Genomic DNA, 12,574 nt, shown 5'->3' with positions numbered 1-12,574 from the left:
CCCCTGAAATAAAAACGGTCCAAATCATCCCCCCTGTAAAACTGCCATCCCTCCTTTCCATCCCTTATGTCATTTCATCATTGAATGTGGTTTTACTGCTATTTCAACATTTAGAGTCATCACCAGAAAAATAACACCAGAAAAATTACTTATTTGACAATTTTCACCTGTTTCAAGTAAATTTTCACTTGAAATAAGTAGGAAAATCTGCCAGTGGGACAAGATTTATCTTCTTATTACAAGCAAAAAAATCTTGTTCCATTGGCAGATTTTTTCTACTTATTTTAAGTGAAAATCTACTTGAAACAGGTGAAAATTGTTGTTTTTTCCAGTGATGAGTCTTGTTTTTAGTGTAATGAGATTTTTTTACTAAAATGAGACATTTTAACTAGAAATAAGACAAATATTGTTGTTAAGATTGTGAGTTTTTGCAGTGATCCATGTTACTTATCCTGTGAAGGACAGAGTCATATTGATAAGTTCAGAAAAGTGTTTTTTATTGTTGTGTTTTGATGTATTTGATGTAAGCCCAGTGGATATTTAAAGCTTACAGAAGGCTGCATTTAACTGCTGCTATGTCATTCCTGCAGTATTTCTGCAGCTGTTTTGGTCACTGCTATTATTTGTAATATATTATATTATTTGTAATCAGCACAAATTATCTGTCCCCATATGATAAAATCCACCATCCCCCCTGATTTTATTTTACAACTCGAGTACTGGTTGTGAGGGAGGATGAGTGGAGGAAACAGGCCATGGAGATGCAGCTTGGTCTTTTTTTGTGATACATTTTTTATTAGGAATGTCATGGTAACAAGATGATCATGGTAGTTTCATAAATGGCATAGAGAGTGGAAGCAGTAGGTCAGAGATTCTCTCCTCTTCCTAGGCTAAAAAATACAATAAAAATAAAAAATAAAACAAAACAAACAAAAAAAATAAAACAGACAAAAAAACTAAACAAACAGCAAAACAAAACGAAATAGGAGATAAACAATTCATGGCTACCCCAACCCTTCCCCCTATTACCCAGGAACCCCAGTATCTCTGCAAACCATCAACGTTAATATCCAAAGACACAACGATGCTAATTTCCTCCACCGTTCACCATGATCCACAGAAAGGATATGTTTCCACTGGAGAATTGAATTGAATTGATTTGATTTGATTTGTTTATTTGCACAACATAAAAACGGTACAAAAGTTGAAATGAACATAAAAGCATGAAAATATGTGCAGGTGAGAAAGGAAGCCCTAAATGGGCTTATTCAAAGTTCTCACCAAGAAAATACGTTATACTGTAATAATAGCAAGAACGAAAAAAAAAAAGGAAAAAAATTGAAATGTTATTTCAAACATGAAACAGTAGTGAATACAAATATATATATATATATATATATATATATATATATATATATATATATATATATATATATATATATATATATATATATATATATATATATATATATGAATACAATAATAATCAATAATAAATAAATGTAAATAAGAAAACTAAATAAACAAAAAAAAATCATGCATCCCTCATAATTTACATGATCGAAAAGGAGTAGGAATAAGTAAAAACTATTAAATCCTACCCCTTAAACTCTCTTTCATTATAATCAAGATTAATTTAATTTCTATACAAAAAACAAAATATATCCATATTTACATATTTTTACATATTTACATATTTACATATATTTACATTTATATGTAAATATAATATATATATATATATATATATATATATATATATGTATATATATATATATATATATATATATATATACATATATATATATATATATATATATATATTATATTTACATTTATATGTAAATATAATATATATATATATATATATATATATATGTATATATATATATATATATATATATATACATATACAAACAACACACACACAAATGTTATATGAATATCAATAATAACATCCTCACACCTATATACACTGATATGAATATACCCATTTATAAATTAATATATCAGTATCAACAATATACAAAAAAGAAAAGAAAACAAACAAACACCTCATAACCCCCCCCCCCAAAAGCCCCTTCCTCCCTGTATCTTGTAAAAATCATGTGTTTATATTTGTTTTTGCACATTGCTGCAGATCCTCAGAATGAACAAAGAGTACACATAATGTATATACAAAGTATTCTAAACATATAAGCAAAATAAAAACACACCTAGAACTATAGGTAAAAGACTGAGGATGGTTTATAATAATACACTGATTTTCTTCAGTAAATTCGACCAACGATTAATATTTTGTGCTGTGGTATCATGTAACCGTGCCGTGACTCCGACTGTACGACCTCCCACTCCCCCACAGACGAGCAGCTTGTTACAGCGAGTGAGGCTGAAGCTCCGTCTCTGCAGAACCTCCTCAGCAGCTCGCAGGCTCCTGCTTCATTCCTGCTTCATCTGATGCAACATGACAAGTTCTCTCTGGAAATATCTCTGAAATACCTCCACAGGCCTCAGCCGGGAGGACGAGGTCAAGCGGCTCGCCGGCTCCGCAGGAAAACTAATACGCTGAAACAAGATTCATAACAACATTCAGGCCATGAGATCCAAACAAACAAACCGCTGCTCGTTCTTAGTCCAAATGTCCTCGTTTCCTAAATCAACCCCTAAAAACCAGCACAGCTCCACCTGCTACTAGTGGTCGCTGGAGGAACTGCAGGTCTGGATTGATCTGTCAATCAAAGCTCCTAAAATGTACAGGACTGTCTCAGAAAATTAGAATATTGTGATAAAGTTCTTTATTTTCTGTAATGCAATTAAAAAAACAATTCATTACAAATCAACTGAAATATTGCAAGCCTTTTATTATTTTTTGGACCGTTTTTATTTCAGGGGGGATGATTTGGACCGTTTTTATTTCAGGGGGGGATGATTTGGACCGTTTTTATTTCAGGGGGGATGATTTGGACCGTTTTAATTTCAGGGGGGGATGATTTGGACCGTTTTTATTTCAGGGGGGATGATTTGGACCGTTTTAATTTCAGGGGGGATACCATCCCCCCTCAACTTGAGTACTGGGCGCAGCCCTCTGATTGGTCAGATGTCCAGTGCTGTCAATCATTGCACGATCAGATTACAGGTCTCTTCTCTCTCCTCCGCTTCACGGTAGCACATGTGCAAATGCGTCCCCTCGCGCAAAATGTGGCCCCCGTTGGAAGATGAGGCGTTTAGGGAGGGGCGGCACAGAACTAAACCATTACAAAACCTTTAAAGTGTCTACTTGACATGAAGAAGAAGCATCCCAGCATCTGTGTGGTCCCTTTACCATCAGCAACCGGCTGGTAAGATCTTATTACCAGATCATCTGTGTGTTTAACTAGAGGGAACGTTTCACATTTCATCTTCTGAGGAGATGCAGAGAGAAAACCACTGCCGCCCCCAGGCCTTTATTCTGCCTTCACCTCAGATTTACCTCCAACGGCTCCACCGACCCCGGCTCCTTCATCAGATGGGAGCGGTAGATTTACGGTAATAAATAGTAAAGAAGCAGCCAGAGACACGGGGGAGTCGGTGTAGACGGCCGAGCACAAGATGAGATAAAACGAGATAACATGAGAAAACACCGCTACGCGATGAGCCGGGGAAGGAGAGAAGGTCGCGCCGTTGTCGTTCATTTATTCCACCTGGCTTCTTACTCAAAGTCCATGAATTCAAAAAAATTACAAACCTATTTTTTAACAAATTAGGATTAGGGAGAGAGCTTTTTTTTTTACATTTCAATAATACATAAGTTGGAGAAAAAAAAACACCAAATATTTTACTAAAATTTAGGGAAACGATTACACCTGATTGATGCTTCTGCGTAGCACCAACGCAAAGGAGAACAAATCTACCGATCACCTTGTGGTTTGCGTCGACTCCACGTATAATCAGAGAATGTTGGAGGAATTTCCATTGTATGTTAAAGTATGAGTCTATAGGGTGTTGAGTATATAGAATCAGAATCAGAATCAGAAAAAGCTTTATTGCCAGGTCAGACATAAATCAGACGAGAGAACTTGACTCCGGTTTACACCGATGGCACCATTAATACGGACGCCATTTTTAGAGGAAGGATGACACTGGGATGGAGGAGGAGGGAAAAAAAGGCATCTTCACACTGTGTATTAATACCTAGTGTCAAGGTGCAAAAGGACACCTCAGCACAGAAAAGCAACATACACACAACAATACAACATCATAAGCTTATGGGTATACGATATGGGCAGGTCGGGGGGGTGGGGGGAACCCTGGCACAGGTCCTCCAAGTGAGGGCCGCGGCCATTGCCAGCTGGCGCTCCAACCCGGAGACTGTGTCAGGAGGGACTGCTGATAAGAGGGGGGTGCTAGGAAGGCGTTGAATATGGGGAGAGGGGGGTGTGTCAGTGTGTGTGTGAGAGTCTGTGACGCGATAAGTCCGAGAACCTTCGCCCAGAGTGCAGAGAGTTCTGGGAGGGAGATCCTCAGGTGTTTGTGAGAGAGGGGGAGGGTTGAGTTGGGTGCAGAGCGTCATGTTTACATTCCTCCAGGGAGATTGTGACGAAGAGGCCTGCCAAGCCGCTCCATCAAGGCCAAAACAAATCAACAATTGCAGGCAGCTCAGTAATTTTCCGTCTGCCTTTCAGTCTTCTGGTTCCTCAATAAACTCCGATCAGACGAATTTGTGATCAATCAATTCCGGCCAAGCTGAGCTCCCAGCTTCTCCATGTTGTTATCCATCTTGTTTATGAGCTCAAAGACCCCTGCCAGCCTGCGGTTCTGCTCGAGAATCGCATCCAGCTTACGGGCCTCCTCCCCCAGCGTAAAAGTCAGAGCGCTGATCACTTTGCTTGATCCATCCGCCACGTAAGGCAGCCTGGAAAAGTGGCTGAAGGAGGCCGCCGACGACTTACGCATTTGTCGATACATCAGGAAACCCCCACCTCCGATCAAGGAGATAATCAGGAGAAATCCTGCGATCATAAATCCAAATATGTAGGCATCTTCTGCATCCTCGATTGACAATATTGCCATACACAAAGGCTTCCACGCCTTGTACGCGTCCATTGTGTATCCAGCAAAGAATGTCCCATCAGGGCAAGAGGGCTCCCTTACCCCCAGTCTTCTTGTTGCAAAAATTTGGTCAATGGTGCTGACAGACCAGTTAATCAATTCCATGATTGTAGAGTTTCGGAGGAGTGAAAAGGAGAGACTCTGAAGACGAGACAGGACAAAAGCAGCAGCAGGGCAGATAGGGAGGGAGAGGAGCAGAAAAAGCGTCCGCCTTCACTGAGAGCCGGAAATGAGTCTATAGGGGGGTTGAGTCTATAGGGGGTTGAGTCTATAGGGGGTTGAGTCTATAGAGGTTGAGTCTATAGGGGGGTTGAGTCTATAGGGGGGTTGAGTCTATAGGGGGTTGAGTCTATAGGGGTTGAGTCTATAGGGGTTGAGTCTATAGGGGGGTTGAGTCTATAAGAGGTTGAGTCTGTAGGGGGTTTTGGTCTATAGGGGGGTTTGAGTCTATAAGGGGTTGAGTCTATAGGGGGTTTGAGTCTGTGGGGGCACATGTCCCACTTTTCCTTCTTTTTTAATCAACAAACTTTGTTTCTTTGCACTTTGGCTGCAGAAAAAGGAGGCGGCCGTCATGAAGAAGAACAACGCCTACGCCGTGGCCGTGGCCAACTACGCCCCCAACATCAACAAAGACTCCACGCTGCCCACCGTGTCCAAGTGTTCCCTCAACGACGCCCACAAGACCTCGGGGGACGCCAAGCCCGAGCAGAACAAGAAAACCTTCAACAGCGTCAGCAAGATCGACCGCATCTCCCGCATCATGTTCCCCGTCCTGTTCAGCAGCTTCAACCTGGTCTACTGGGCCACGTACCTGAACCGGGAACCCGTCATCAAGGACATGGACCCCAACTAGACCACATGGGGGATCCAGGAACCCGTCATCAAAGACCTGGACCCCAATTAGACCACAGGGGGGTCCGGGCCCCCTGGTGTTTGTCTGTTAGTGTGCGTGAACGGAGACGGTCCCTCCTCTAAAACACTGCTGCGGTCGGTTCCAGGTAAACGTTTGTCCAGGTAGACGTTTGTCCGGGTGGACGTTTATGAAGGTAAAAGTTTGTCCAAGTAGACTTTTTGTTCAGGTGGACATTTGTCCTGATAAATGTTTGTCCGGGTAGACGTTTATCCAGATAAATGTTTGTCCAAGTGGATGTTTTTCCGTGTGGACGTTTTTCCAGGTGGACGTTTATCCAGATAAACATTTGTCCAAATAAACGTTTGTCCTGGTGGACATCTGATGGTTCTGGCGTCCTGGTAATCACAACCAGAACGCCGTCCTGCACTAACTTGCTGATGTTGCGTCCCCCTCAGGTTTGGTGTCCATCGTCCCCGAAACCTGTTCCCCTTAGCAACCGTGGCGGGAAACACGCTAACGTCATTTCGAGTAAACGTAGCTACAATCAGGTTTATAATCGCGACTTTTCAGCCGGCAGCACCCGCCCACCAGGGACTAAGCCCCGCCCATCAGGGAATAAGCCTCTAACACCCTGTAATGTAATAATTTCCTGAAAATATAATAAACTTTGCACTTAACTCAATCGAAAATGTAATAAAACCCAATAATGTAATAACTTCACCAATAATGTAATAAAATATCCTGATGGACATTTTCACCGATAATGTAATACCTTATTACATTATTTGGAATTTATTACATGCTACTAAACGTCTGCAATTTAACCCAATAGTCATTCTGGCAGGCCGCATTCCGCAGGCAGGTGGAGGCAGCAGCGGGATGACCAGAGGGGGGCGGGGGACCGCAGGTCGTGTGTAGCTTTTTATTACAATATCAGTCAGGATATTTTATCACATTATTGGTGAAGTTATTACATTATTGGGTTTTATTACATTTTCGATTGAGTTAAGTGCAGAGTTTATTATATTTTCAGGAAATTATCACATTATAGGGTGCTACAAGCCCCGCCCACCAGGGACTAAGTCCCGCCCACCTTTCCCACCTGAAACAGCACCAGCTTCATGTCATCAGCTCAGGGCCGTAACTGGCCCGGATCAGGCCCGGATCAGGCCCGGATCAGGCCCGGATCAGGCCCGGATCAGGCCCAGATGGGTCGGTGCTGTACCTGCCGGTTGCCACGGCAACACCTGCATCCCCTCACACGTCCTTCCCCGCCGCGTCTTGGTGCTTCAACCCGTAGCTTTTGTATCAATGTTTTTTCCACTTTTGCTCCCCTTCGGTGACCCGGTGACACCCGGTTCTGACCTCTGACCTGATAACGGCCAGTTCTGACCCGGTTCTGACCCGGTTCTGACCTCTGACCCGGTTCTGACCTCTGACCCGGTAACGGCCAGTTCTGACCTCTGACCCGGTTCTGACCCGATCCACACCTGCAAGTATTAATCGGTGGATGTTTACATGTCGGTGTTGATGGACTTTTGTCTTTTTTCTATGAAACGTAGCAGGAAACGCCGTCAGAAACTCGACAATCGGACTCTTTCACGTCTTCATGGATGGAAATTATACTTATTGATCCTTATTGATCCTTATTGATCCTTATTGATCCTTTATTGATCCTTTATTGATCCTTGTAGCACCCTATAATGTAATAATTTCCTATAATGTAATAATTTCCTGAAAATGTAATAAAATTTGCACTTAACTCAATCGAAAATGTAATTAAACCCAATAATGTAATAACTTCACCGATAATAATAATATCCTGACTGATATTGTAATAACATTTTTACCGATAATGTAATACCTTATTACATTATTGGGAATTTATTACATGGTGCTCAAAGTCTGCAATTTAACTCAATAGTCTCTCAGTTGTTTCAAATCCAGCGTATAAAACATTCTTAGATTCTTAAAACACAAAATGTAGAACTCTGGCCTATATATTTCATTATTTGTCAAGTATTACATTATCAGTTTTGAAAAAAAAGACCCACCTAAAAAGTAATAAATTCCTAATAATGTAATATGGTATTAATTAATGTTATTAGAATAGAAAGAAAATAATAGAAAGCCTTTATTATCAATGTACATGTACAGTGGAATTAGGCAGCAGCTCCGTCAAAGTGCACACATGCAAAGACTATGTAAGCAAGGAAGCATAAATGTATATATATATATATATATATATATATATATATATATATATATATATATATATATATATATATATATATATATATATATATATATATATATACACACACTATAAACAAGAGTGAATGGGAGGATAAAAAATGTACATGGATGGGTGGGGGGATATTGCACTTAAATGAATGGAAGAATAATATTGCCCTTGAAAGGATGGGACTATTGCACATAGATAGTAGAATAACAAAATTACAATTTCAGTCAGGATATTTTATTACATAATTAGATTTTATTACATTTTAGGGCGTTATTACATTTTCAGGAAATGATTACATTATAGGAAATGATTACATTATAGGAAATGATTACATTATAGGGTGCTACAATCCTTATTGATGCTTATTGTTCTGCTAAACGTGTGTATCTGTATAATCTCTGTTTTATTTCCACCAGTAGCTGTTTCTGCACCTTCAGACCTGTAGCACTTCTCTTTTCTCCTCATCAGCAGTAAGATCTGCAATAAAACTTCTCACAAACGTCGTCGTCTCAATATTTCAAGGTGTTTTCCATCATTTACACGACATTAGCAGGAAGATGTAAATAAAAACCCTCACGCCTCGTAAAGATCTGAGCCTCGTCCCTGGGACTGAAAGCTTCCTCGGAGCCAGAATTATCTCCGCTTTGCTGCCGCCGTCGCCAAAACGGCCCAATATGCATCTTTAAATCCACTTGAAGATAAACGGCGTGGAGAAGTTGGGGCCGCGGCGGCTAAATCCCCGCCGAGCTCAGATGTGCTGAAAGCAGCTGCTGAGGAGGCTTTAAGCATCAGCACTTTTACCCTCCCGTCTGCACTTTTACCCTCCCGTCTGCACTTTTCCCTGCACCGGCCCTGCTGAGGTTAGCAGCCCTCATGACCACGAGAACCGAACAGGAGCAAATATTCTCTCAAACGAAGTTGAAACTGATATTTTAATATGAAAGAAATCAAAAGATCACATGACTTCCTGAGGTCTCAAAGGGATTTGACAGCAGATCCTACAAAATAAAAGGGAAAACTGCCAGGAGAGACAGATTATCACAGCTGTAACATATCACTAATTAGTCCTCTCCTGTCCGAATGCTTGGAAACGTGGAAAAAAGCAGAATTAAATCAACAATCGTCGTGTTATTGTTATTGCCTGTGTCAGGGCTGGTCGGGGTCCAAGTGAGGTTAAAATATTCAGGAGTCTGATATTTAAACTCATATTTTAATATGAAAAAACTCCCTTTAAAATGCAGACAACAACAACAAGATCACATGACAACGGAACTCAAAAGATCACATGACTTCCCGAGGTCTCGTGGGGATTTGACAGCAGATCGTACAAAATAAAGGGTGGTGTTGTGTTTCAGATTTAGGCCCCGTTTACACGTAGCAAAAACGGTGGTGTTTTCATGCGTTTTGTTCGTTCGTTTACACGAAAACGAAGCTCAAATTCACCAGAAACGATCTTTTCTGAAAACTCCGGCCAAAGTGGAGATTTTCAAAAACTCAGTTTTCACGTTTGCGTCTAAACAGAGGGAAACGGAGATTTATTCTTCAGAACGTCACATTATGAGACAGAAACGTCACCAGCGTCATGAGTGACACCTGTGGTTATAATTAGTTTGTAACTGTCAATATTTTCTTGTATTTTACCTGTTTTATATTCTAAAGTCACACTTAAAAGTAACTCCACTTCTCTGTCACTCCAAATGAAAGACTCTCGTTCCGTCTTGGAAGTAAAGCCTGAATTATGGTTCTGCGTTAAATCAACCCAGAGCCTACGGCGTAGGGAACGCGGTGATGCGCCGTACGGTGTGCGTCACCGCGTACCCTACGCCGTAGCTCTGCGTTGGTGTAACGCGGAACCATAAATCAGCCTTAACTGGACACGTGTCATTTGTTGATGTTTTTTCCAGGATTCTGATTGGCTGGCATGACGTTAACAGCGTATTTATGCGGATTGGTGTAAACGAAGAGATTTTGAAAACGATCTTGTGTAAACGATGGAATTTTTCAAAACGTAGAGGGGGAAATATCCGTTTTTGTAAATACCCGGATATGTGGAAACGGGGCCTTAGGAGGAAATGTGTGACGATGGTTGAGAGAAAACAGCCAGGAGAGACAGATTATCACAGCTGTAACAGATCACTAATTAGTCCTCTCCTGTCCGAATGCTTGGAAACGTGGAAAAAAGCAGAATTAAATCAACAATCGTTGTGTTATTGTTATTGCCTGTGTCAGAGCTGGGGCCTGTACTACGAAGCGGGATTTGGGGTTAGCGAGGTAACTTCAGGTTTAACCCTGGGTTTTCAGGACTACGACGGTGGTTCACTTCTTAGCGGGGCACATCGCCATGGTAACTTATGCTGAACAGCTAACCTGCTCCGGAGCAGGTTATGTTCGAGATACAGATCGCCGGGTATAAAAGCACCGCCCACTGACCAATCAGCTCTCTTGGAAAATGGCATGCCCTTTCGAAGAGAATCCAGTGGAGCTCTGTGCGCGGATCGTGAGAGGATCCCTCCGAAGAGAACGCGTATTCAGGGACCACCAAAACCCCTTTGCTTTCCCTGATGAGTACCTGTATGAACGATCCAAAAAAAAGGAAAAAAAGAAAAAAGAGGTGGAGGAGAAAATAAAAAATAAATCAATCAATGAATAAATAAAACAAATCATCACCCAAAATCCGATGTACAGTCAATCCAAAACTAATACCAATTAAATAAATAAATCAAGAAGAAATGAAAAAGAAGATGCATTTGTAAGGGGATAGCAAAAAAGGGATTTTCAATTTCGTCCCTCGAACATTCTGAGAAGTCACTTTAAAATACTAAATACCCCCCTCCTGAAAAAATAAAAAATTAAATAAAATAAATAAATAAACCCAATTCTTTGGTACAGCATCAGCACAAGTTATCGGTCAACAACAATAGTTATAGAACCAATATATACAGACTGTCTCAGAAAATTAGAATATTGTGATTTTCTGTAATGCAAACACAAAAACAAAAAAATGTCATACATTCTGGATTCATTACAAATCAACTGAAATATTGCAAGCCTTTTATTATTTTAATATTGCTGATCATGGTTTACAGTTTAAGATTAAGATTCCCAGAATATTCAAATATATGTTTATATCCCTATGAATTTACACATTTATACAGTCAGCGATCTTTTGCCAGCTGTCTTTCCTGCATTTTGCAGCTACAACTGTGTTGCTTTTTGCCTGTATTATATGCCTATACTCATCATATTTCCGTAAAATTATTGTTTGCTCTTCGCTACTGAAATAAGCGGCTCTGACAGCGGACTTCTCCATGCTTGCGATTGGTCATGCGCTGAAAACACCGCCCCTTTTATGTGCACGCGCTCATATCCAGATTGGAGAAACCTGGGTTGATATACCGAGTTGATAACCACCGTCGTGTGACCGCTTAGCGTGATTGCAATTGTCCTGGTTAGTGAATCTGGATAAGGAAAAGATATCCTGGATATGTTGAACTTGCTTCGTAGTACAGGCCCCAGGAATGAGGACCACTGGTTTAGAGAAAACTGCCATGAAAGACAGATTATTACAGCTGCAACAGATCACTAATTAGTCCTCTCCGGTCCAAATGGTTGTAAATCTGGAAAATAGCGTAAATAAATCAACAATGGTCATATTATTGTTATCCGTCTGTGTCGGTGCTGGTCAGGATCCAAGTGGGAAGGTTAAATATTCAGGAGTCTGATCTGGAAACTCATATTTTTAACATGAAAAACTCATTTAACCTTTAAAACGCAGACAACGACAACAAGATCACATTACAACAGAACTCAAAAGATCACACGACTTCCCGAGGACAGATCCTACAAAATAAAAGGTGGTGTTGTGTTTCAGATTTAGGAGGAAATGTGTGACGATGGTTGAGAGAAAACATCCAGGAGAAACATATTATCACAGCTGCAACAGATCACTAATTAGTCCTCTCCTCTCCTATCTGCTTGTATTCCTCCCTCCCGGTGAGTAATCAGCGTAACGGAGTCTGACTAATGTCACAATCACCAATCAGACACGGATCGCTGCACATTTTAAAAGGCTCATCAGAAGTGGAAATGTCAGATTTAATATCTTTTGTTTTGATTATTCCAGACGCATTAATTACCTGAACCCTGCCAGGGATTCGTTAGCGGCGGCAGCTCGTTCTGAGGACCGGGGGGGGGAGGAGACGCCAGGGAGCGTCTCCACGTGTCCAGCGCCGGGGGGGGGAAGGAGCTTCTCCAATGTGTCCTGCTGACGGAGCTTTTACTCTCTCTGAGTAATCTCTGACCTCGCTAACCCCCCCCATCAGCTGCAGGGTTGCAGATCTCACATCAGGAGATCAGGGATTTAAAATCCTACACAGGAGACTTCACTC

The 12,574-nt window shown here is 41.0% G+C and overlaps 1 protein-coding gene across 1 annotated transcript in view; it reads left to right on the top strand.

Annotated features, from left to right (window-relative positions):
- Positions 1-6,637, top strand: part of gabra2a (gamma-aminobutyric acid type A receptor subunit alpha2a) — a 42,800-nt gene extending 36,163 nt beyond the window's left edge. Inside the window, exon 9 of the mRNA XM_061744080.1 lies at positions 5,642-6,637. Coding sequence (XP_061600064.1) covers positions 5,642-5,941 — 300 coding nt within the window. The 3' untranslated portion in view covers positions 5,942-6,637. The remainder of the gene's footprint in view (positions 1-5,641) is intronic.
- The last annotated feature ends 5,937 nt before the right edge of the window (positions 6,638-12,574 follow it).

Source organism: Cololabis saira, chromosome 16 (genome assembly GCF_033807715.1).
Source record: "Cololabis saira isolate AMF1-May2022 chromosome 16, fColSai1.1, whole genome shotgun sequence".
In the NCBI taxonomy this organism is placed as follows: domain Eukaryota; kingdom Metazoa; phylum Chordata; class Actinopteri; order Beloniformes; family Belonidae; genus Cololabis; species Cololabis saira.
This window is presented reverse-complemented; position numbering and strand designations above follow the sequence as displayed.